Source organism: Lissotriton helveticus, chromosome 7 (genome assembly GCF_964261635.1).
Source record: "Lissotriton helveticus chromosome 7, aLisHel1.1, whole genome shotgun sequence".
Taxonomy (NCBI): Eukaryota; Metazoa; Chordata; class Amphibia; order Caudata; family Salamandridae; genus Lissotriton; species Lissotriton helveticus.
The window spans coordinates 1,272,793,073-1,272,820,512 of record NC_136068.1 but is presented as its reverse complement, the minus strand read 5'-3'; the positions used below and the strand labels follow the sequence as shown (position 1 = coordinate 1,272,820,512).

At 48.9% G+C, this 27,440-nt stretch overlaps 1 protein-coding gene across 2 annotated transcripts in view; it reads right to left on the bottom strand.

Annotated features, from left to right (window-relative positions):
• LOC144767333 (proton channel OTOP2-like) overlaps positions 1-27,440 on the bottom strand; it is a 319,185-nt gene that overhangs the window by 217,173 nt on the left and 74,572 nt on the right. For both annotated transcript variants that reach the window (XM_078650816.1, XM_078650815.1), the window contains exon 3: positions 14,055-14,113. In XM_078650816.1, coding sequence (XP_078506942.1) covers positions 14,055-14,113 — 59 coding nt within the window. The remainder of the gene's footprint in view (positions 1-14,054; positions 14,114-27,440) is intronic.

Here is a 27,440-nt window from a genome sequence, read left to right as displayed (position 1 = left end):
ATGTATTCAGTGGTCCCTGCAGAGGTGTCAACCAAGGAAAAATAGAAAAGGGTATTCGAAATCGTTAATGCTCCAACCTCGAGCTATAGCAGCTGAAATGAAGGCCATTAATAAGCATCCTGACAACGCATTTCAGCGATAAAAATTCTGCGAGCTACGTAAAGCATGCAAAAAAACTGTCTGGGAAGCAAAAAGATCCCAAAGGATTTGATAGACATTGTGCAAGCTTGCAGAAGCAATAATGGTAAATCTCTTTGGTCTCTAATTAACCAACTGGATATAGAACCAGTTGCCCTACAGGCAACAATGTCACTGAAGAAACCTGGGTGAGGCATATTGAATCTTTAGATAAAAGCGAGGACCTAAGTCCTCTCCCATCGCACAAGGGCCACTGCACAACTTCCTTATACTTCTCTCTGAGTGAAATCAAAGAAAAAGTTGAGAAATGTAGAAGGAATGGCGCACCTGGCTGAAACAGGCTTCCTGCAGCGATCAATTAAACAGGACTGTGATTTTTGGTGTGCACGTATGCATTCCTTTTTCAATTTCTGTCTATCTAAGGAGGTCGTTTTTTTTCTCCATTTTTTCCCCGTAGTTTTATATAACGAAACTTAACCCGAAGGTATTGGTTATCATAGCGCTTTACATGAGCACCAGTTGCATTACACAAGGACACATTCATTTTTTGTAGGCATGGGGAGATTAAGGGATTTGCCCAGAATCACAGGATGTTGAGCGTCATTGACGAGATTGAAACCCGGTTCCACAGATTGGAGATCAACCGCCCTAGCCGTAAGGCTACATCCTCTCCCCAATCATGGTTCCAGAAACATGATGTGGCTCTATTTTGTAACTCATTTATAAGAAAGGCTCGTGTGCCTCTCTTGACAGCTGTCATATGATTGCCCTTTTGCATGTAGACTCAAACGTTTTTGCCACACAGAGGCCACCAGTTTGGGAGGGAGACGGTCTAGTCTCCTCCCTGACCCATAGCATCTGAGTATTTAACCCGGGCATGCCGCGGACGCGCAGCAATTAAGAGCCAGAGACTGCGTGTTATTCCGGCAGCCAGGAACGCGCACTCACACTAAAACAGCAACTTTTTAACTCAGAAACTTTTCATTTGTTTTAACTCGTTTTTAACAGGTGTGTTACTCTGCTGTATTGTCTATACTGTATAATCTTTGGCATTGCTGACTGAGATTTCAGCTCCTAGCTCACTATCTAAGCTTCAGCTGGCTATTTTCTCATTCTCTGTTAACCCTCCCCGGTCCACCACAGCTTCTGCTGTTTGAATGGAGGGAGAATGAACAGCCGGATTCCTCACTTCCGGTTTGCCACACAGAGGCCGCCATCTTGGGAGGGAGACGGTCTAGTCTCCTCCCTGCCCCATAGCATCTGGGCATAAGGCAAGCCCGTCTGCGCCCCTCAGCGTCAGGCGCAGGCCATGCTGCCCATTGGTCGGGTGAGTCGAGAAATATCCTTAGCTACACTCGAGAAGCACTACAGGACCTAGGTCACTTCCACAAATGTAGGCACACTGTGGTAGGTATGAACACCAATAACTCATTTGTTTGCTCTTGGTGCAACAGGTTTACGGGCAAGGAGGGGGGATGTGCAATTGGCACCAGTCCAGATAGAAACAAGTACTAGCACAGGTAGTCATGAAAAGCAAATCAAAGCGGCACTTCTCAATACTCGGTCCCTCCAAAAGCACAAATCCATGACTTTTTATCGTACGAGCATCCCGACCTCATGTTCCTCACCAAAACATGGCTTTCAGACTCGTCCAAACCAAAGATTGCATCAGCCATTCCTGATGGCTATAACATCTTTAGAATGGACAGGCAGTCGCGGACAGGAGGGGCGTCACAAACAGATACTAGCATGCTTCCCTATTCTACTTGACCAGGTAGAGGGCGCAGAGTGTCTAGGGTTTCGATGCGTGTTCTCAACACACCAATGCATCACATGCATTCTTATCTACAAACCACCAGGTGCACAATGAAATTTTATTAATTCTCTACATGAATGCATCACCTCACTTGTCCTAAGATGTAAGCACCTACTCATTCTAGGGGACCTGAACTTGCATTTTGACAAGCCCATGGACCCCCAGGTGAGGACCTTGTTAGAAATGACAGCACCCTGCAATCTCATACATTCTGTTTCAGGTCCTACCCACAAATTTGGACACACATTAGACCAAGTTTTCTGTGACTTACAGATGGTGATGGACCCTCCAATACAGCTAATTTGGTCTGACCACTTCCTGGTCAACTTTCGGATTCCAGTCATAGGGAGGCCCGCCCCTTTAGGGGAGGCAAAGTTAGAGCTCACTTATAGAGCTCTCCATAAAATAGATGTTCCTTCCCTTAAGTATGCGCTTGACTCCTCTGCCCCCTCTCAGTTGGGAAACCCCGAAACAAAGGCCCACATAGTAGAAGTTTGGTTAAGGACAAAGAGTGAGGCAGCTGCTCCTATGACCAAACGCACCTTTAAGAGAACTGGCCACAGTGGTTCAAAGAATCGCTGAGAACCAGCAAAAGTCATTGTAAAAGATAAAAAAGGAAATGGCGCAGGAAGTATCTTGTAGATTTTTTTTTTATTCATTTTTTTTTTTTTTGCAGAGTTTTATATAGCGCGAACTAGACCCGAACCGAATCAGGTATCAGAGGACTTTACATATTTTTCCAGTTACGATACATTTTTACGTTTTCCAGTTACTTTCATTTTAGGCACGGGGAGATTAAGTGATTTGCCCAGAATCACAGGAGGTTTTGGCGTCGTTACCGAGACTCGAACCCAGATCCCCAGGTCCGAGGTCGAGCACCCTAGCCGTTAGGCCAACTCCTCTCCCCTAGATGATAGAAATATCTACAAGCCAGCGCTGAAAGCACACTACAAACTAGCAAGTAGGGACAAAATTAGTTATTTGGAAAATAGAATTGCAAATACGAACAAGAGCGGCAAGGACATTTTTGTAATTGTTAAATCATTCACAGCCCCGAAAGTAGAGACCAAAGTAGTACCGCCTACGGCCGATTGGGCGAAGCAGGTGGCCTGCTCCTTCCATGATAAATGAAAGACAATCCAACTGTCATTTTACTCAGACGTGTAAGAAATCACACCCTCCCACCACTGCCAGGTCGGATGTGTCTTTCCACCCTCCTCATCGGGGGGGGGGGGGGTACTCTTACAAAGGCCGCCACTGTCACAAATCCCCGCCATCAAACTTGAAGACTCACTCACATACCTCTTGGGTCTCAAATCCGGATCATCTACTGATGCGTGCCCTGCTAAGCTGATACCAGGATTAGCAGCCACCTTAAACGCACCAGTCAATAAGGTACTCAAGTCTTGGCTGGTAGCGGGCGTCATGCCATCTATCTGGAAACAGGCAAAAATCTTGCCTCTCCTGAAGAAACGTAACGCTGACCCCAACACTTCTACTAACTATAGACCAATTTCTCTTCTCCCAACTTTTGCCAAAGTAGTGGAGAAACATGTCAAGAACGTACTTACAGAGGGGACGCCCTAGAAATGCCTGAAGGGCTGAGGTAGCTAGCGGGTGATTGACAGCCGTTTCGAGACATGGCCTGCGGCTTAGCCTGACTGAGAGGCCCAGCGGCTAGATCGGGCAGGAAGGTGAGGTGTTGCGCTGGGGAGCGGGACCTGCGACCTGCGACCTGAGATCGGGTCCCTCGGCCATTGAGACGCGCTCGCCCCCTGTTGCTCCGGTGGTGAGTGCTCTGGTGGCAGTGTCAGCCGGTAGTGAGGGCGGCCGGTTGCTGCGCTAAGACCGGGCCTGTCCCCTTGAAATTCCCCCTCCCCCTGTATGGCAGCCAGAGATCGGTGGCATAGTCGAGCCGCACGAGGGGTGGTGGAGTGAGCACCAGGGAATCACGGGGACGGCGGAGGAGTCACTGGATCCACCTGGGGCCTCAGCATTTATGTGCCTTCTTCCCACCCCCCTGAATCCACCTGGGCCTTAGGGAGTGTCCATATCGGCAGCAGATCGGACCACGTGGGCGCTTCTCGGGCCCCTGAAACTAGTGATCTCTGGTTTCTGCTGCGGGGATGCACAGTTTGGAGAGGCGTACCCCGCAGAGGTTGCGGATTTATGGGATGGCGGCACCCTCCATATTGACCCAGAGCACTGTTGAATCGACGGTCAATCGGACCGCACGCGCGCTGCTGGGAACCTTTGGCGTAGTCAGGCACGGCGTGGCCCCTGGGGTGGTTCGCTGGCCCTGGTCCCGGGGCGGCTCATCACAGGCTTCTGTTCGGCGGTCGGGTCAGACCGCGAGAGCTCATCGCTGGGCGATCTCCGCTCTTGCCCCCTCCAGTCCAGCGGCAGTCATGACGAGGGACAATGGTAGCAGTGGCTCGACCAAGCAAGGTCCCATAGATAAATTCACTGGTCCAGGAACGGCGGCTGAGGCTTCCGGGGGCCATGGCGGACAATGCAGCGCTCATGGCAGCCATCACCCAATCTAGAGACATGTTGGATGCCAAAATTGGGGCAGTGGGGTCAGACGTCATGCTGTTGCGGCAAGATCAGCGCAACGCAGTGTCACGTATCACCGAGGCCGAGTCCCGAATCTCGGGAGTAGAGGATGATGTCAATTTATTGAAGCAGAAAGTGGCTACTATGGAGTCCGTTCTGAAGGGGCTTGCGCTGCGAGTGGAGGATGCGGAGAGACGGGCCAGGCGCAATAATCTTCAATTTATTGGGTTTCCAGAGGTCTGCGAGGGGGGCAACATTGAACGCTTTCTTATGCGATGGCAGGAGGGCTTGCTTCACCTGGAGGCCATGTCCCGGTGTTTTGTTGTGGAGCTGGCTCACAGGGCGCTCATACAGAAGCCTCCGCCGATGGCTCACCCGTGGCCAGTTATAGCAAAACTCTTGAATTACCTGGATCGTGACACAATATTGAAACAGGCCCGGGCCAAGGAGCCCCTGCTCTATGACAATGTCCGCATTCTTATCTTTCCTGATTAAAAGCGACAAGTACAGCAACAGCGCCAATCATTCATGGCAGCGAAGGCCCGTCTGAGGGACCTCAAGCTTCCATACGCCCTCCTGTTCCCGGCCCACCTGCGGGTGGTGTATTGTTCCCGCACTCACTTCTTTGACACCCCGGAGGAGGTCTTCAAATGGACGGATGAAACAGTATGGGTGAGGGTGCACACGCCGCCTGGAAGAGAGTCGGACTCCTCATCGAGTGTTCCGGAGAGGTCCCCGGGGACAGCAGCAGAAGGGTAACAGACGTTTGCGATCCCGGCGGCACTCCATGTCCTGTGGCGCCTCCTCTCGGGGGGGCCCTACTTTTGGGCGACAGACATTGGAAGTCTGATGTATAGGTCCGCAAGGTGCTGCAGAGTCTCGGACTATTAAATGTTTATCGGGGGAGTCCTAATGTGGGCTGGTTTCTTCGCCAGGCCTGTGCTGGCGGGGGACGTGCCCTGAGGACATGTGCTGTAAGTTGGGGATCCATTGGTCGGGGCAATCCCCGTCCCCAGCGTTGGGGATTGGGGTCCAGCTCTGCCACGACAGATGCTTCAATTTTCTTAAGGTATGGGGTGGGGGTTTGTTGGGTGGGGGTTGTTTATGTTCACAAGTCGTACTCCGCTTATGGTCCATAGTTCTACACATGTACACCGACACAGCCTATTGCCTACTATGCTAACAGTTGCGCTCCCTCATGGCTAGTACACCCAACAGAGGACAGGTGACCCCGGGCACTCTCCGCATTCTTAGCTGGAATGTGTGCAGGGCCCTAGACAAAATTAAACGCGGGCCATACTCCATCAGGCCAAGCGGGCTGGGGCCGATATCCTTATGCTGCAAGAAACGCACTTGATGGGAACGAAGGCACTCTCCCTGCAGCGATCTGTGTTTCAACAGGTCTACCATGCCGGCTTTACGAGGGGTTCACGGGGTGTAGCGGTTCTAGTGCACCGCAGTGTCCCTTACACACATGTCCAACAGTGGACCGACACGCAGGGGTACTATTTGTTTATCCGGGGCAAGATTGGTGAAGACCCCCTGGTGTTAGGCAGTGTTTATGCTCCTCTTCCCTTACAATGGACTCTGGTGGAGAGACTCCTTACTCTATGGGTCGATAACCCGGAAGTGCTATGCGTGGTGGGTGGAGATTGGAATGACGTTATGGACTTGGCCAGGGATAGGTGTAGAACTAGGGGTAGCTCCGAGCAGTAGCCATCCCACGAAACTGCATTCTTTGGTGACCGGACTTGATTGGGTTGATGTATGGCGACGCTTTAATGGGGATAGTCGGGAGTTCACCTATCTTTCGGCGGTTCACGAGTCATTTTCTCGACTGGACTACCTCTTTGTGCCCCGGGCAGCGATTGACAAAGTGGTATCGGCAGACATTCTGCCACGCAGCCTCTCGGATCATTCCCCAGTGTCTCTTGAGCTTCATATAGGCAGAGGAAGGCAACCATTCCAGTGGCACCTCTCGGTTTGTCCTTTACAGAACGATGATTGGGGGCACACATGAGCAAAGCAATTGATCATTTCTTAACGTCTAATGTGGGGTCAGTCTCTAGCGCTGAGACTCTGTGGGAGGAGCTGAAACCCACACTGAGAGGGGTAGACATCTCCTGGTGCGTGGCAGCGCGTAGATAGCGTCGGGAGGAACTGACACCTGCAGAAGCGAACATAGAGGCACTTGAGCATCGGAGTCAGGAGGCGGGAGGGAGTCGGCTTCGGGGACAGTTACTCCTGGCCCAGCAGACATGTGCTGCTCTTCTGATGGATGGAGCCCGACAGGTCTGGCTGGCGACGCGTGGTAGGGTCTACCAATGAGGGGACGAGTCCAGCAAGATGCTGCACCGACTTTGTCAGGAGCAACATGGCTCGTATCACCCCATTTCTCTTTTAAACGTGGAGGCAAAGATTCTGGCCAAAGCCTTGGCCAATCGCCTTCTGCCCCACATCTCTGTCCTCGTACATCCTGATCAGGCTGGGTTCATGCCCCAGAGGGCGACCAGACACAACATTAGGCAGGCACACGTGGCGGTGGCGGCTATTCGGCAGATGGGGGAACCAGCGGCTCAGCTCTTGGCGGACATGGAAAGGGTGTTTGATTCCCTGAGCTGGGTATACCTATTTGCATTACTGCACAGACTCAACCTTGGCCCACGCTTCCTATCTTATCTAACACTTCTGTACACAGATCTGACGGCGTCGGCGAGGGTAGCGGGTGCAACCTCATCCACCTTTTCCATCGGACGAGGCACGCTGCAGGGCTGTCCCCTGACTCTGTATTTATTCGCTCTAGCAATGGAGCCGTTGGCGGCCTGGGTGCGCATTGATGCGCAGGTCCGGGGGTTCGAGTGGGCCCCAGGCCTGTCAGACAGGATCGCACTCTACGCGGACGATGTTCTCTTCTTCCTTACAGCGATTGACAGGACGGGTCCACAGCTCCTGCCCATCATGCAGATCTTTGGGGAGACATCTGAGCTCTACATGAACCCTCGCAAATCCATGTTATGGGCTCTGGGGGATCGGACGAGAGTGGGAGCGTAGGCTTCCTCAGTACAGTTGGCCGTGGAGGGGCTGAAATATATGGGCGTGTTTCTTTCGGATGTGCCGGCAGTCTCCTGGGAGCGTTACTTGGCCCCAGTGTGGGAGCGGGTTCGTGCGGACCTCAAGACCTGGTCCCGTATGCCCCTGACATTATATGGTAGATCGGCGATATTCAAGATGGTGGCACTTCCCCGGCTCCTCTACCAGTTACAGTATCACCCGTACCCGATCCCGCCGCGATGGTTCCGGCTAGTGAATGCAGCACTTGGGCAACTCTTGTAAGAGGGGGGAAGGGTGCGTGTGGCTCTATGAACATGCTTCCTCTCCACCTATTGTGGAGGGCTCGCCTCCTCGGACATTCTCTCGTATTACCAGGCCTCGCACCTGCTGGTCCTTAATGAGTGGTGGTATGGCGATAGGGGAGACCCGGCATACGTGCTCGAGGGGCAACTCATGGGGGATCACTCGCTGCATGCAATTCTGTATTTGGCACCGTTGCGGGGCGCATTGCCATCAGTCACGCGGGTGTTGTTCCTGATTTTAAGACAGGCATTACGATGAATGGGATGGTGGAACACTCTGACTCTGGAGACTCCCCTCTGGAATAATGGGCACCTACCCCAATTGGCGGCCTTGCAGGGTTTCCGGAGATGGGACGACATAGATACTTCAGTCCAGGGGGATGTTATGAGGGGATCCACACTCAAGTCTTTACAAGACCTCCAGAGGGAATTCCTTATGCCACGGTCGCAGTTTTATCGCTACCTTCAGTTTCATCATGCCCTGTCCCGCAGCTTAGAGGGTCTGGAGTCTCTCCCCGAATTCAGTCCGCTGGAACCGAAAGTCTTTATGGGGGACCTGAAGGAAAAGAAAATTTCCGGATCTACCAATCCCTGGTTACACATTGCTCCTCCACACTTCAGAGGCTTTGGGGGGACTGGGAGGCGGATGTGGGCACACTGGAGGAGGAGGATTGGATGGAGGCCTTGGCAGCTCCGCGGAGAGCGGCCATAGCGATGCAACTCCGCCTCGTCCAATTCAAGTACCTACACAGGGCGTGCTTGTGGTGGGTGGGGCTGATCGCTTCCCCGGAGTGTCTTCGATGTGGCTGGGAGGAGGGCACATTCATCCATACGGTTTGGCTGGGCCCTTCCCTGGATCGCTTCTGGAGGGGGGTATTTGCCTGCTTTTCGGAGGTCCTGGGGTTGGGACTTCCCCGTACGCTGCGGCTGGTCCTGCTACATGTCATGGATGGGATAGGAAGTAATGTGTACAAATGACACCTCATGCAATTGTGTTTCACACTGGCAAAGCGGGACATCACCAAGGCGTGGAAGGCGCCGCGGGCCCCCTCGGTGGCCGCATGGAAGAATGGATTAGTTTTTGTATGAGGCTAGAATAACCTGTTTATGTGGCCAGGGGGTGTCCACGCAAGCACTACAGGATCTGGAAACAATGCACCGATTATCGGGGCCTGTGGTTGGACCCGCCAGCTGTGGCAGAGGTTCATCCGTTGGGGTGATTTCTTTCTATATAATTGGCCTGCGGAGATGCTGTGGGGGGGCCAAGGGGGTGTATTTTAGTTTTCCAAGATTCTTCTGCTTTATCTATGGGCTGTGGATAGGATTATGCGGACGTTTTGCGACCAAGGGGTGGGATGGGGGTGGGAGGGAGTTGTGTGGGGGTTCTACATAATTTTGTATTGCTCGAATGTTTTCTGAATGTATTTTGATTTTATTCCAAACAAGTTGATTGCCATTGTGTCTGAATGGTCTGATTCTGCAGATGTCTCTGGTGTGCAGAGCCCTGCGATATATGTGCAAATTGACAAATAAAATATGTTTAAAAAAAAAAGAGCGTACTTATGGAGTACATGGAGGTACACAATCTCCTGCGCCCCCTACGCAATCCGGATTTAGGGCTAACTACAGCACCGAGTCTGCCCTGCTGGAAGTGACTGAAAGCCTCAAAGATTAGCTGGATGTTGGGGGAAGAGAAATATTTATCTTGTTGGATCTGTTGGCTGCATTCGATATGATGCCCCATGGGATGCTCTTAAACGGACTAAATAAAATGGGCATAGAAGGGAATGCATTAGTATGGATCACATCTTTTTTGGAAAACAGGGAATAGATCATCTGGACCCCTCCATTCTCAGCCACATTGCAAGCATAAAAGTGGGAGTCCCGCAGGGCTCCTCTACAGCTCATTTTTTCATGTAAGAACGGGGAGGGTTTTAATATGGATGCAATTAGATCCTGCCTCACCAATGTTTTTAAATGGTTGAAACAGCACCAGCTCAAGTGCAATCCAGACAAAACTGAGATAATATTCTTTGGCCAACCAGTGGAGGACAATTGGGATCGGTGGCGGCCCTTAGATCTCTCCTCCCCCAGCAATGCCCAATCTATAGTGAAAAACCTGGGCATCTACACTGACAACAAACTCTTGATGCGGTCCCAAGTTCAAACCTTTGTAGGAACATGCTTTGGAGTACTACGGATGATAAAGAAATTTCTGCTGCTTTTCCCCCAGGAGGAAAGTGGTTCAGGCTCTGAGCACGTCCAGACTGGACTTTGCTAATGCCCTCTATCTGGGTTTGCCGGACTACCTTCTCTAACGCCTCCAGGTAGTGCAAAATTCAGCAGCACGGGCGATTCTTAAACTGAAATCCAGATCACATATGACCCCCCCCCCATCTGAAGTCCCTACTCTGGCTATCAATTAGGGAAAGGATCAAATTTAAGGTTCTGGTCATCTTTTTCAAAGCCTTCCATGGCACAGGTGCTGCCTATCTTAGAAAACGAGTCAGCCGTTATGTGCCTACCAGGACACTCAGATTATCCACCGCCAACCTGTCCTGCATCCCCAAAGCTCGTCTGGCACCCAGAGGTGGCAGATCTTTCGGCTTTTTGGGAGCCCACTTCTGGAAGAAACTGCCGGCAGCTCTGTGAGCATTAACAGTTCCCTCCCACATTAAAAAACAGCTTGAAACATGGCTATTTAATAACTAAGCCGTTGCAGGATATTGGCATGTGAACTGTTAGCACAGGGACACTCCGGTTGGAGTAGCTGTACACTATATAAATACGGGTCATTCATTCATTGCTAGTTTGAAACTGGCAGACCTGGAAAACTGGGCAGATAGACAAAAGTTAATTGCTTTCAATCAAACTGGTTTCAGAGCTAACTCTAGTACCAAAGATAACTTAGTTGCGCTCTCAATGATTGCTGAAATATAGATCATCAGTAGAAAAAAGCTTTTATATACCTACCTTGTGGATTTCTCCAGAGCCTTTGATCATGTCAACCGTAACCTTCTATGGAGAAGGATGGCAGGTTGGAATGTCCCTGCAAAATTATTATGCAACATTCAACTTTTACACCCAAACAATTGAACAATGTTCAAACTTGATTCTGATAATGGCTTGTCGACCAAAATAGAATTCAAGAGTGGCCTGAAACAAGGGTGCATTTTGGCCCAAGTGCTTTTCAATATGTTTATATTTGACTGAAGTGCATTGCTTGGCACAGCTAAATTACATCCACTAAGGATGGGACATTGTCAGGTGATCTCATTGCAGCATGCTGATAATGTGGTTCTGATTAACTTGACTGGCATTGGGCTTCAGAGTGTGCCAAAAACAATATGGTGGTGAACCTCACAAAAACTCTGATCGTGGTGTTCGGAAGGAAGGCCAGGAAGAAAAGTAGTTGGTTACTGGGTGGCCTTCCGGTCTCAAGAGACACTTGCTACACATACCTTGGTGTCTGGCTGCAGGACCGCAATCTTTTTGTTTGCATCTAAACTCATCAAAGCATAAGACTTCATCCATTCATTGCAGCTTTTCAATCCTTACACCGCAAATTGCAAACCATAACTTTGGCGCTTCTTCTTGCAGTGATGAAAGCCAAACATATTCCAACAATCAGCTTTAGCTTTGGCACAGTGGCTTTCCTAGGAATGGTTGGGGCCTTTCTAAATTCTGCACAAAGTACGGCATTTTGCATTCCTTTTCGACTACTGTAAAATGCCTCCCCGGCCCAGCCGTGGCTGGAATTTGGTCTGTTAAACCAAGTGTTAGTGCAACATGGCTCTTTACTTAAGTGCATGTCACTATTAAGGATGTCCGATCAGATGACACTGCGTTCTAAGATATGGAAATACATTCAAATTACCATAGCAAAAAAACACAAACAGCTGTACACTGGCTTTTGATCTGGCCTTGAATGACCTTGAAGCAAATGAACTCTGGGAATCAACATTCCTGCATGCCCTCTTTAAACCATCTCTAATTAAACAAATAAAGAAGATCTCATGCAGTAGGGCCAAAAAAAGACTTCAGTAAAAGAAGCCATGCATGAACCGTCATTAACTCTTATTTAAAAAAAACGCCCACAATCATGTTAACTGCTTTAATGAGATTCTGTTTGTTAATAGCAAGTTGCTTCATGTTCGTTTTGGCTCTAGTCAAACTACTGATTGGCTGCCAAAAATGGTCAAGGAAACCTGTGTTCTAAATGCAGGCTGTGTAATTCACATACGGAAAGTTTGACTCACATTGTATCAATTTCCCCCAAGCTGTTGACTGAACGTAAGGCTTTGTTGCATCAGAACATGCCGTCATGCCAGTCTTTTGTCTAAATGGTTGCGGCTTTCTATAAAATGTATTAGAAATGCGGACAAGCACAAGCAACAGCTCTAAACTGACACCGTTCAATGTGGTCAATGTCACTGTTACATTATACAGTGGCTTTGTATAGACCTGCACTTTATACTGGGCATAATGGAAGCAGCGTTACAGGACATGATGTGGAAGGATAAGGACCAAGAGCATACGATGGGCCACTATGAGGAAAATATTCTGAACTGACTCTACTGAATATAATCTTTTGCACTTTATAGCGAATTTTTCACTAACTGGAAAACGTGGATAGGTCATTGTCAGATAAAATGCTAATTGTAGATGTTGCAGTATCAGAGGGGTTGAGTACATTTCTTTTAGCTTGATATCTTTTCTTCCATTTTTCAGCAAATGTTGTCTTGACACACCTGCACTTTATATTTGGTTTTATGAGAGGCAGTGTATAAGACAATAGGTAACAAGGTGGAACAACGGAATATGGGGCGATACTAATGTCCAGGAATGAGTTTACCTCTTCTTTGTTTCTCTTTTGTGCTACCCTTCCACTTCTAGCTTATCTTGCACTGTCACATTTGCATTATATATCTGGTTTTCTGGAAGAGGTAATGCAAGATAAGATGGGGTATAATGTGAAACAAGAGCATAAGGGGTGATACTGCCCCCCTGGAAGAGGTTATTGTTTATTATTTCTGTGAATCTATTGTTTTGTAAGGTGTACATTTATGGGATTTTTAATTAACTGAAATAAACTTGTCAACTGTCCAATGTTCTCCTCCATCCCTCCATATAAAGTGGGGGAACCACAAGTTAGGCAGGGTTGGAGCTGCGAGTAGAAGAAATATGCACATTCTGCGGGTGTGTGACTCTCCCCGAAGCGTTTTGCAGTGGTTGCACTGGCCTTGTAACATTTGGGGTAAAAACTGACATTCACTTTGTTAAATTTTAGGACATGAACAGTCATAGGATTACATTCAAGAAGTGTGAGGGCACTCTCCTAGGTACGTCAGGAATGTGGTAGACGCCTTGCTACATATTGTTGGTGAGTAAACACCTAGTTAAGTTTGAAGTTTGTGGCACTAAGCTGGTGTATTTAATTTGTAGAGGAGAGCTCACCTTCTTGCACTAGTAATGGGTGATGCATATATTTCATGAGTGAAGGAAGCTCACCTGTTCACACTATGGTGGGTGGCTTGTCCAGGGTGTTTTTCATGGAGTTGTGGATGCTCACCTGGGAACTGTATACACAGTGTACTCCTGGGGGGAAGGTGGGATGCAGTACTAGGGGATATATGCCAAAGTGTGTTTAATGGATGACAAAAACAATCACCTGTGTATATTCAATAAGTGTGATGATGCCATATCAATACATTTGGGTTGCAGGCACGTAGGTGTGTTTGGTGGATCAGAGGACACTCACTTAAGTACATCCAAGGAGTGAAGGGGCATTAGCCTGAGTAAATCTAAGAGGTGTGAGAGACACAGAAATCGATACATTGAGGGGAGGTGAACACCTTCATGCATTTGGCCGATAGGAGTGCTCCCTTTAATATTTAGGAGGGTAAGTGACACCGCAGGGTACATTTGATGAATTAGGTATAAAGACCTGTAAACATCTAAGGTGTGTAATGAGAGGGCATTCACTGTGTACATGTGGCATTAGCTTTGTAGAGAAAACAATCAACAGATAGATTTACAGGAAGTGAAATGGTGGCGGGGGAACATACACTCTATTACATTTACAGTAAAGTTGAAGATAACCACATGGTGATGGGAGAGCATACACTTCAATACATTTTCGGCGCGGTGGCAGATATGCACTCCATTACACTGTGGTTAGAGACACTTACCTCATTACATTGTGGTGGATCTGAAGGCAATGCTTGCTGGACACCCAGAGAAAGCATATCTATGGAAAAACAAAAATTATGTAAAACTCTTAGCTTCCTGGTGGCTAAAATATTATATCAAAAGCACCACTAAATATATTTCATAAATGTCATGTGGAAAACTTGGATATGCTTAGTAACCTGTTTGCCCTCCCGAAGAAGTAGATGCTATATAATGTTCTGATATAACACGAGGCTAGTGGCAGCTGTGTCTGATGAAAATTGTATTCGACTAAGAACCCAACATTTAAAAAGCGAGAAACATGATCGAACCTAACATCCAGTGCTAGAGGAGGAAGTATGCAAATTCAGGTGGATATAATGTGCTTATATATTGTTGTGAAAAGGGCTTAGTTTATTAAAATAGAAAAATAAATTGCAAAAGTCGAAAGATAATTGAGGATGAAGAGCTGCGAGGAAAGCAAAGATGCAGATTTTGTTCTGATTCAATATCGTGATTCTTCCAGAGATAAGTTGACACATTGATGGCATTAGGAGCCTGACAACTGTAAGACTGCTAAAGAGGCCACATTGTGTACTTGCTATGTCTTTTGCTTTCCGAAATCTATATCTTATCAATTCTTTAAAACTGTGTAATAAGTAGTACATAAATAGAGGGGGGCTGGTGGGTCAGCCCATTTTAGTCGTTGGTTTGCCTGAATTTTTCTTTATTTTCCGTTGTTGTATGGAGTGTCCATCAAGGCATTTCACGGATAGTTATATTGTCCTATTTCGTCCCCTTTAAGTTTTGGTGATTGAGCATTGCATATTCCTTTTGTTAGACATAAGACCTACTGTGCAATCTTTGACATATTAATTTTTTTACTCAACAGTTTTTTTTATTTGTTGGTTCATGGTTGTTTTGTTTAGGATGCAGGGGCTGCTTGGTTGTCTTAGCCTGTCTTAAAGTCATAGTGCTACTCAATCATCCATGCCCATTCATTTGTTTCACTGTGCTGTATGTAAAGAGAGCACGTCTCTTTTGGAGGCATTAGCATTGGCTTCCATTCTGTTAGGGACCACAATATCAACAAAGGTGGTTCTATGCAGAAAAAGTCCCTAATATCCCACATGCACTGGGAGAAATCTACTTTTGCTAGCTTTGTTTCTTTCTGGAGTACGACACCCCCAATTTGGGGTTCTGTCATGGGAAAAAATATAAATGACATTCTCGGTCGTGGCCAACGTCCGAGGAAGATGGGCGCTCACTAGAGAGGCTCCCGCGACCCACCACCTAAATCCCATAATATCTGCTACAAATCTGCATGCTGAGACAGCACTGGGCATAATTCAGCCCCCAAGAACCACTTGATGCACCCAGCAAAGTGTGAATTTCACTGGAGGTCGGTGCGGCTCCAGACTGGGATCTGGAGCTGAGAAACGCTCTGGAAGCCGTGGGACGGGTGGCATCGCCAAGACACGGCGAAAGCAAAACCTGCTGCATGAATTGGAAGGAGTAACCTGGGTCGGATTGGTAACGCGGGCACTCGGGAAATGGCTGAAGGGCCGGTATCCGAGTTCTAGCTGTGGGCTGCTTTTTTGGGCAGCCCGGGGTCTGTCTGTGCTGTTAGGATGCCGCCAGCGGTCCAGTGGATGCCTGAGTGGCCTTTCTAAAGGTAGATGGGCGGAGGTATCACTCCCTTTCTCTCGCTAGCCGGCCCATTAATGTATGCTGATTGAGCGGGGCCAGGGGGCCTGAGCAGAAATGGTCTCACTTGCATTCATGTGTGGCTCAGCTGTGTGAATTTGTGCTTTTTTTAATATTTAAGTGAAGTTAATAAAATTTCGCTGAAGCAGTGTTTTGCAGAAAGGCAATACGCAAATGTGGGCCACTTTTTTGGGTGTGCCCAGGCCGATTTTTTAACCCAGTCCAACCCTGGGAGTAACCCAATGCTGGTGATTCCCTACGCCTGCCCTGCAACTGCAGCCTTCAGAGACGGTGAACGGGGGCCACCGCCAACATCAGGCCGGAGACCGGGCGAGGCAGAGGCAGTACTGAATCCTGTGGTGCGGCATAGCGGAGACGCGTCGCGGAATCAGAGCGGGAGGAAGCTGCCTCTGACTGAGCAGTGTCTGAGCTGGTCGGAGCACAGGTCACAGAGAAGGGGCGCCGCTGGAGGTGACAAGGAGGCCTTTGATGCAATAGTAGCTGGATGAGTACCCAAGTGCAGCTGGCATATGTGGCACCTACCCCTCCTGACATTGCCTGTGATGGGATTGAGGAAACGGTGGTTGGGGCAGATTGGAAGAAGAGGGTTGCAGTGCAACACAAATTTATGAAGTGGGTAATAAAGCTGGGAAATTATTGGCATGGCTCGAGAGGTGTGAGCTCGCAAGCTGGTGGGTCACCACTTTAAACTCCTACACTGGAGCAATTATCAAAAGTCTGCAAGAAATCGCTGAAGCCTTCGCTACCCACTACTCTTTTCTCTACACTTCCACAACTCAAACCACTGCAGAAGATGCCAGAGAACTGCTGGAAAACATGCCACACCTCACCATTACACCATTACACCCAAACACCTTGCACTGATGGAGGGTGACCTCACTGATGAGGAGGTGGCCCAAGTGATCCGTAGAATTCAATTAGTTAAAGCAATGGGACAGAAGGGCCTCCCGATAGAGCTTTATAAGTTGGTGGCCTCAAGAGCAGGCCATTATCTACAAAATATGTACTTAGAGAGACGGCAGTGGGGGATGCTTCCAGAAGGCCAGCGATTGGCCTCCACAGTGGTCATTCACAAAGAGGGATAAGCCGGCGGAAAATGTACCTCCTATTGCCACATCTCACTGCTCAATGCAGAGGCTAAGATTCTAGCCAAAATACTAGTGTCTTGACTTACACAAATCATTCCCACATTGGTTCACCTGGACCAATCCGACTTCATGCCGAGGCACAATACGGCACTCAATCTGCCTCATCTTTAGGGAGTGCTTGGTCGGGTAGAGACCATACAAGAAGAGGCTGTGGTTATATCCCTCGGTCCCCGCATGGCCTTCGACACAGATGAATGGTTATATCTATTTGCCATACTGGAACGATTGGGTTTTGGTCCTAAGTTTCTTGCGTGGCTTCTGCTTCTCTACACCGAACCCCTAGCACGGGTGGTGGTAAATAGCCATTTTTCCAGTGTTTACAATCTCCTGTGTGGAAACAGACAGGGTTGACCCCTCTCACTGCAAAATTTTGCTCTAATGCTTGAGCCCTTGGCGACCTGGGTTCAGGAAGACCTGCTGATACGGGGGCTGCGTTGGGCAGACGACTGGGAAGACAGAATATCTCTGTATGCCGATGATGTGCTCCTCTATCAACAGAATACTGAATATATTCACCAGTTATAGCAGGTATTTCAGATACACAATTAATTGGTCCAAATCTACAATATACCATCGGAGTGTGCAGTGAACGTGGTACCAGGCAGCTTTCGATATCTCTGGATATACGTCACAACGAACCCGGATCTCTTCTACACCCATAATCGTAAAGCCAAACTGACACAACCACATTGAGATGTTCACCATTGGAGATAATTGCCGCTCTCCTTGCTCGGGCGAACTGCCCTATTCAAAATGATGGCGCTCCTGCGATTTCTTTACGCTTTGGAAAATGCACCATTCCCTGTCCTGGTGTCCTATTTTAAGGCCATAGAAGGTGAGATCAGAGCACTACTGTGGCATGGAAGGCACCTGCGAATAGCCACGGCGAAACTGACACGAGGATGGTATGACAGAGGGTTGCACTGCATGATATCTGGAAATATTACTGGGCTTTGCAACTGGCCGTAATCAATCAGTGGGAACACAGGGGGGCATGGCTTAGCCAGCAATGGAGCCGGACGTGCTGCTGTAGAGCTCCGTCCTCGGCTCCCATCTCTGACTGCATATATCCGCACATAGCTGAGAAGCAGGGGCAGCGACTCGCTGATCTTACCTAGGAGATAACCTTGGAGCTCCAGTGCGGTGGCAGAGCGCCATAACTCCCGTACTCCGGCAAAAGGCGTTGCCGCATGAACTTTGGCCAACGGAGGCTCCAGGACGCCAGGAGTGCTGCTGAGCGTGAGGCCTGGGATTGACCCCGCCCCTCAGGCCTCATCATATGCTGGGGATTTACGCTGCCTCATGTACAGCGGGCAGTCGAGGGAGGCTCGAATCAGGCCTGACCGGACCGGTGAGAAGGTAGGAGGCTGGCACTGCCGTGCGCGCCAAAAATCTTTACTGAGGAGCTGTGTCGTCGCCTGTGGAGCGGCAGACAAGCCCAGGGATCTGCCCTGCCCTCAAGGCCCAGGCGGGCATCCAGGCACTGGTTTCGGTTGTGGCCCTTTGTGGAGACTTCAGGGTCCGTAGCGAGGATCCGTTTTGGCAGGGGACGGCGCAAGTGAAATACGAGAGGTATGATGTGGACAATGAGGCCTGTCTGACACCGTGAGGAACCCGCCTCTCACACACAAAGGCCCGGTCTGCAGCTCCCAGTCCCCATCGTACCACCCAAGTGCTTTAAGGTACCATGAGGCGAATGTGCGGGATCCTCATGCTGCGACTAGTGTTGCCTGTGCTGCCTAGACTTTATGTGCTATCGATGGCCAGCTGCGCAGTGGTGAACAGGCCACCAGGAAGACCTCCAGGGCTATTCTTTATGCGGAGAACATGATGACTCTGCCCTGAGGTCCCCTGCAACAGGCTGCCAGCAATACTCCAGACCTGCGGGTTCTAACCTGATACACACCTCCACATCCTAAGCTCCTCGTTCTGGTGCCCAGTGACCGGCAGGTCATGGTCCTGGGAAAGTCACACACTGGTGTGAGGTATGCTTGCCACGTCTGGCTCCTTGCAATTGTGGTACTGTGTTGGACACTTGTGGGACTGGTCCGGCTGACCCTGCGTCTAGAGGGCTGTGACTTGGAAACGAATAGGGCAGGTCCTGTTCGCGCTGGGCCTGGATTGACGCTGTTGGCGGACGCAGATCCCGGCAGCTACTTTAGAAGTATCACAAAGGCATTGCAACCAGCCTAGTCTTTATCGCTTGTTACCCCATGTCGCGGGGGGCCGTACAAAGATTGGCAACGGGGATGCGGCGGCCCCTCACCCTCAGACACGAGCACAGGTGGATAAGTTGGCGAGCTCGGAGGCGACAGATCAAATGTCACACAAACTTGAGGCAGTGTTGGCGGCGGTGGAGAACCTGGGTGAGACAATGAACCAAATAAAATAGATAAGGTGGCATTAGATCTCACGCTGCTGCATGCGGATCACGAAAAGCTCGCAGACCGCACTGCAGCAGCAGAAGGAGACAGAGCAGAAGATGCGGAAGGCAGGGCCCGTCGCAATAACCTACTTGTCGTGGGCCTTCCGGAGGGAGTTGAGGGGAGGGACTCAGTACATTATGCAGAAGACTCGATCCGAACGCTGCTGCTGGGAGAGGCCCTGTCCTCGTACTTCATTGTCAAGAGAGCATCACAGAGTGCCTGCCAGACCCCCACCCTCGGGCTCAAATCCAAGGCCACTTCTGATTAGATTGTTAAATTACAGAGATAGAGATGGCATACTCCAGGAAAACCAGAAATTGCAAGACATGCAAGTAGATAACCACAAAGTGATGATCTTCCCGGACTACACCCTCCAAGTACAGAAACAGCGGCATTCTTAACATGCGGTGAAGCGACGCATGCAACAGAATGAGATTAAATATTCGCTGTCGTTTCCTGCGAAGTTGAGAGTCATCGCAAATGGTAAAGCTCACTTTTTCAACACCCTGGAGAGTGTGGAAGAGTGGTTGGACGCTCATGGCTCATCACAACCAGGGCTAAAGGAGACAATAGGGGACGCCCCTCTGCGACGACACCAAAGAAGACAACATAAATGACAGTCCCCGATGGCCCATCGCCTGAATTGGTACTAAGTGGGCAGCTGGAAGCGGTGCAAGCTGTGGCGAACATTAGTTGCTCGCCGGCTGAAGACACCAATTTAGACTCTAACATACAAGGGCCGCCCATCGAGTATGAAATTTCGGAAAATATCCCTGTTTCCCAGGGCTCCTGTGCGCTGCCGCATGTCACTCCACAGACCTTTGATGATATTGTTCAGAAATGTATCAATTACAACTCTGTGTTTCCTTTTCGTCATCGGCCTCTTGATAACGGGCCCTGTCGGACACGCAAGCATAAGAGAATTTGTTTTCTACCTATGCGCTGTCTTTTTAGTGCGGGGTGGTCGGGAGGTGGTAGCTGCTCTGTGACACGGCTAGATCTGTCGTAGAGCTCCCCTTATAGGTCCCTCCTTCTATGGGAATATTATGTATACCGAATGAATAACTGCCCTGCCTATATCTGTGGCTAGCCAGAGTTGGGCCTAACTGTCAGGGACGATCTTTTTACTCATTTGTGATTGGTCACTGTAAGCCTCCATATTGCTGTGCGCTATAGTCTTCCCCAGACATTAGTTGTATGCTATTGCATTGATTGGGCAACTGCCTGTTGTAGAACTGCTCTCATGGTATTCTTTTTTGCAAGTTGTTTTTATGGCATCACCATAGATCGGGGATACGACTGCTGTAAAGTTAATTCTTGTACGATAATGTGTATAAGCATGGGTTTCTTATATTCATTACTGTCCCCCTCCGACCTCGAGCTGGAGGGGACTGCTGATATCTCTGACACACACAGTATATGGCACCTGTCAGGATAGGAACATGGAATGTGAGGGATCTATAGTCCGGAGCGTCGCTAACTTATATACTCCTATTTAAAGTGACATCACATACAAATAGCACTCCTTCAGGAGACACACCTGTGCCAAGTAGAAGTCACTCGCCTACACAGACGATGGAGGGGGCAATTGTATGCGACTGGCTACTCTGCTTATGCACGTGGGGCCCTAATATGGGTGAGACCAGGTACTCCATTTCGGGTAACAGACACAATAGTGGACAGGTAGGGCAGATATGTTATGGTCCAGGGTGTACTGGATGGCAGACCAGTAGTATTGACCTCACTATATGCGCCCAGAACAGTCAGCCTACCTAGACCAGATATCGCAAAAAACTATCCGCATGGCATGACACACTCAAGGTTCTAGGCGGGGACTACAACTGTGCACTGGATGTCTCCTTGGATCGCTCATTCCCTCCTTTGCCGGGCACAGCCACTCATGCAGCTGCGAAAACCTTAATGCATTGGGCACAGCAATGGCACTTCACTGATGTGTGGCAGTTCAGGAATCCGCTGGACAGTGTATACTCCTACTATTCTGGAGCCCACAAGCTCCATGTGCGCTTAGTCCACTTCATGGTGTCGAATGACCTCCTCCCATGTATTTCCGACACTTCATATCTGGGACGCACACATTCCGACCACAACCCACATTTGATTGAGTTATGTTGGGAGATTGAGACACCGCCAATCCCTGTGAGGCGCCTTCAGCCGGATGTCCTCTTAGACGCGTCTTTCCATGATTTACTGGCCACAATGGTGGCACAATATTTTGATGAAAATGTAGGCACGGCCACTTCGCCAGTGGTGGAATGGGACGCCTTTAAGGTGGTCGTCAGAGGGCACTGTTTGGGGATGCAAGCAGGCATACGTGTGCAACTGGAGAGGGAGCTTACCACGTTAGAGCGGCAGCTGGCCACTACTGAACAAGCTGCCACAGATGGAGTTCGAGGACAGCCAGATACATACAGAGTGGAACACGCACGCTTATTGGAGCGGTTAAAGTGTCTGAACTACGCTGCTCATTTGGCACGAACGCACCAAAAGGTGATAAAGCAGGCAAGCTGCTTACATGGCTCATTTGCCAAAAGGACTCATCTGCGCCTATCATATCAGTGAAGACGGCAAGCGAGGGAGTTGCTTATACACAACAGGACATCCATGATGCATTCATCATGCATTATCAGAACTTATATAAGTCGTGCGTGCAGGCCACTCCCCGAGAGCTGCAACCTAACCTGGGAGACCTAGATCTACTGAAGCCAACAAGCACCCAATGCGAGGACCTAAATGCTCTTCTCCAATCAGAGGAACTCCGCATTAGCATTTTTTCATTGTCCAATGGGAAATTGCCAGGACCTGATGGTCTCCCTACTGAGTTTTACAGAGCATACCCTTGCATTCTGATACCACAGTTATTGAAAGTATATGAAACCATGCTAGATCATTCTACCCTTAACAATACACAAAACGAGGCCCAGCTGGTCTCCCTCCTTAAACCTGATAAGAACCCCGACCTCCTGGGCTTCTACCGCCCATTAGCGCACTTCAATACTCACTACAAAGTTTTTGCCTCACTATTGGCTAAGCGTCTCTCTCCCGTAGTGAAAACATTGGTACACCCTGACCAAAATGGCTTTGTTCCAGCGCGGTGAACCTCTCTTAATATTCACAGATTTCTTAGAATACAGCAATATGCAACACATAGTTGGCCTAGATCGAGCTGTTTGGTTCTTGACTTGGGGAAAGACTTTGACTCTCTGGAATGGCCTTACCTGCTGGCAGTCCTAGGTAAATTTGAAGTGCTAGATCTCTTTTTAAACATGGTTCGCCAATTGTATCAACGCCCCACTGTTCAGGGTGAGACATGAGATGCGTCAGGGCTGTCCCTTGTCCCTGTTGCTATTCTCTCTAGCAATGGAGCCACTGGCGATGATGCTCCGGAGAATGGGGAAGCATGGAGCATATAGTTAGGGGATGGGCTACACACTATGGTATGGGTTACCCTATACGCGGATGATCCGTTATTATACCTTTGAGATGTTACTGTGATCCGACGTCCATTGCAGATATACTCAGAACCTTTGAGGAAATATCTGGACTCCAGGTTAACTGGGCCAAGTCGGGGATTTATCCCTTCACCGCTGCCATAGCAGAGGAATCTGTGGTCCTAAATGACTCACCTCTCACATGGTACCCCACCACATTTAGATACCTCAGGATTTTTATATATCGGATACCTGACGATATATTTGAAGGTAATTTGACGAGAGCAATATCGGCACTCCAAGCTCAAATGTGATTCTGGAAGACACTTCCTCTAAATGTCATGAGCCATATAGCTCTGTTGAAAATGATTGTACTGCCTAGGCTGCTGTATTATTTTTCAAATCTATGTCCTGCCCAAACTTTTTTGCAAATTACAACGACTGTTCCGGTCTTTCATATGGAACAACTGGAGACCGCGAGTGGCTCTGTAGAAGCTGTACTCTCCCACTGACCAGGGAGGGCTGGCTGTCCCTAATATGGAACTGTATTATTTGGATGCCCAACTCCAATGGGCAACAAAATGGCTCGATGGTCAGAGTTTGGAAGACATGGCGACCGTGGCACAGGCCTAGACCTGCTCTCAGATCTGTCATTAGTTTCACCCCGACGCGAAACTTCCAAGGCCAAAACAACTACATATAGGTTTGGCGATACAATGTTATAAGGGAAGCTTGTATCTAACGCATGTGACCCTCCCATATGCCCCTATCCTGGCTGAGTGATCTTTATAGTAACCGTGCGCTATTGCCGTTTGTGACACTAGCTGAGGATGCTGAGTTGCCAGCAGGCCAATTCCTCTTACACACCTCCCTTCTGAAAGCACTATCAGGGGCCTGGGGGACTTGACGACGGACCACCGACACATCTGCTTCTTCAATACCTACATGTCATGGGAGCGGGCTCCCACGTGGTGTATTGGTTAGTGGAAGCGTTCCTTACGCACACTCTCAAGCTGATGTCGCAGCTTTGCGTTAGTTGGGAGACAGATAGAGGCCGGCCATGGACTGATAAAGAATGGGATGCTGTACTGGCAAGCTTCAAACACATACCAAGGAACTCCAGATTCAAACTTATACAGACATTTATCATATAGAGGGCGTATCTCTCGCCTGACAAAATAAATCGATATTTCCGTGTTGCCACCTCTACATGCCCGCGCTGCCAGCAGTTAGATGCAGGATTTGCTTCACATGCTTTGGGCGTGCACATCCCTGCAGCAATATTGGCAGGAGGTAGTCACAACACTAGCCTCATGTACAGACATGCCCTTACCGCTGTCATGGGAGATTTGCATACTGGAACTCTATGATAGATCAAAACACAATAAGATCACCTCGAGATTCCGTGATCTGGGTTTGATCACTGCGAAAAGATTAATAACGAAAAGATGGAAACATGTGGATCCACCAGAGGTGGCTGGCTGGAAGCATTCACTTGTGATATGGGTACAGGCGGAGAGTTCTTTAAAATGCTACCGCATATCTTTCAAGAAACCCTGAGAAAGACCATATTTTGGCCCAAATCTTCTCTACTGACATAGTAGCAGCTTTAGCCCCAGTCCCGCTAGTCTGGACTGATCATGCGGTGCTAGGGTTTACGTTTAAGATGGTATGGAATCCTAGTAAAACACTGGGAAGGCCACCATCTCGTAATTTCAGGCCTTTTAGCCAAATCTCAGTTGACGCCCTTAACATGGCCTTAAATACTCATCCAATTCCTTTCCACGAAAATGTGGAGAAGGATGCAGAAGAACTTGAGAAATGGCTCCAGTTACGAGCAGAGGAGCTTGCCCCATTTAGCTTCCTATTTCCATGAGAAAATAAAGTCGATCAAGAATTCCTTTTCAGTGAGGCCAAGGTCAGAGGGGGAATTTTGTGTGTCTTTCACACCTCTTGTGCAGCTATTAGGTCCGCCACTTTTGCAATTCCCCCCCATATCTCTAGACAAGTAATTGAAAATTATGAAGACCCTTAAATCTGGTTCGCCGTCTGACCCATGTCCAGCCAAAATAATGGCAGCTTCTGGCAAGGCAATTAACCTGGCGCTTAACCGGGTTGTGAATTCTTCCTTGGAGACCGGACAGGTCCCGGGCACGTGGAAGAAGGCAAAAATGTTACCCCTATTGAAAAAACCAAAAGCAGACCCGATATCCCGGCTCCCCTTCTTCATGAAGGTGCTGGAAAAATATGTGAATGAGGTTATCACTACTTATGCGGAATCCAATCATGTTTTCCATCAGAGCCAGTCTGGCTTCAGATCCAACTTTAGTAATGAAACGGCACTACTTGAGGTCTCAGAGACCTTCAGGAGACCTTAGACCAGGGAGGTAAGGTATTACTGATTTTGTTAGATCTATCAGCGGCCTTTGATACCGTGCCCCATGATCAGCTACTAAGAAGACTCATAGAATGTGGCTACAGGGGCACGGTACTCCGCTGGTTTGCCTCGTTTTTGGAGAATCAGCAGCAAACTGTTTGGTCCTTTCCTTTTTTAGCACCAATTCCATCGCTCAAGGTTGGGGTTCCGCAGGGATCAATCCTCAGTCCTACTCTTTTCAATCTTTATATGTCTCCCTTAGCAGACCAGGCTGAGGCGCACGGAGTGAAAATCGTATTGTACGCGGACGATACGCAGATTTTAGTGGGGAAGCGATAAGGGCCTGCCTTTCTAAAGTATTTGTCTGGTTCCAATTCCACCAACTAAAATGCAATCCAGACAAATCGGAAATCATCCTTTTTGGCCTTCCTCCAGACACTGCATGGCGGAATTGGTGGCCCCAGGATATGCCCCTCCCCCCCTTCCGCCTCAGTTAAAACAGTTAAGAATCTAGGAGTAAGGATGGAGGACAATTTATCCATGAATTCCCAAGTACAAGCCATAGCGGGTTCGTGTTTGGAGTACTTAAAATGCTCAGGCAATTTCGACCCCTCCTGACGGTCCCGCATCGAAAGACTGTGGTCCAGGCACTGGTTCTTTCCTGGCTGGACTACGTCAATAGTCTTTATTTGGGAATTCCGGACTACCTGTTGACACGTCTACAGGTGATACATAATGCAGCAGCAAGGGCAATCCTTATGCTCAGGCCCAGAACACGGATGTCCAGCCACCTGAAATCCTTGCACTGGCTTCAAATCCGCAAGCGGATTATATTTAAATCCATGGTCCTGATCTTTAAATCTCTTCATGGGTTGGGGGCCCCGTACTTCAGGAAGAGAGTGCAATTTTACTATCCGCGCCATGTCCTGAGGTCGGCGGCAAACCACCTAGTCTGCATTCCCAAATCTTTCCATGCGCGAAACAGAGGTCGCTCTTTCCAAGTCCAAGCAGCAAAGATATGGAACAGTCTCCCATTGGACCTGAGACAGATGCAGGACCTCCTTCTTTTAGGAAATTATTGAAAACCTGGCTGTTCCTACAATAATGTGACACTAGTTAGCTGAATATCCCGTTAGCCCCTCTCAGTACCTGCAGCGCCGGGACTCTTATGAGTAGCCGCGCGCTTTATAAGTCCCTAATAACATTAACATTAACATTACGGCACTACACAGGGAGGACACAGCAGGGCTTCACAAATATCCTATAGCGCAGGACTGGGACACTATAATACCGGCCCTTCAAGGTGGTGCTGCAGTGAACGATGAGGATGCGCAATCCGCTGATCTACAGTAGACATGATAGCACCCAGTTGCATGATTACAAGACGCTGTTGCGCCCTGACATACAGACAATCACACATCCGGAAGATCCCCGGTACATTACGAGTGCTCGCCAGAGCCCCATGTGTCTCTGGGAGGGGAGGTGCTCGCTGCTGTTTTTATAGCTACACACAGGTACATGCCGTTATTTATCCCCTGACTAGGCGAGTCATAGGATAATGATGCACAAACAATAAATCATCATGCCAAGATATGTAACAGCGACTTGACTTACATAGTTTAGATGGCAGTTTGTAGTGTTGTAAGTTTGAGTTTTGATTATATGCTTATGGGAAAAATAGGTCTTACTGGTACCCACACGTGACTTTCTATCACACATTGTCAATCTATATTATTTTATTTATAATGCTGTTCGAGTCTGAACGACAAGTTATTTTTATGTGATGGAATAGCATGTATATCAGGTATTGTGGTACCGGCCCAGACAAGAGTCCCCGCGAACTCCGTGTCAGCCGCGGGAACTCACCTCAAGGATGGATGGCTCCCGCGATTTGGAATCCGGGGGACTTCAGCGTCAACCCGGCAATCTACACGGCCTTCTCCCAACGCCGTATGGTAGTGTGCGCTCTGTTCGTGGTTTCAACGTCGCAGACTGTCCCCACCGAGCCCGTCTCACCACCAGCAGCTGCCCGGGAGAGGGCCTCAACACTCGGTGTCGAGTCCAGGAACCTCCCCTTTCACTATCGGCGGCAGATCTCGGTAGTACGTCACAGAGGCTACAATATTCGCACAGTAGACAGCGGCAATGGGTGGTCAAGTAGCAGGATGTTGCAGGATAGTAAAGGCGGTGGAGCAACTCTACAGTGCGGCCATCTTGCTGTGCACCAGGCCACACCCCTCAAATAACCCTTAATTAGGGTAAGAGTGTGCGAGCTGGT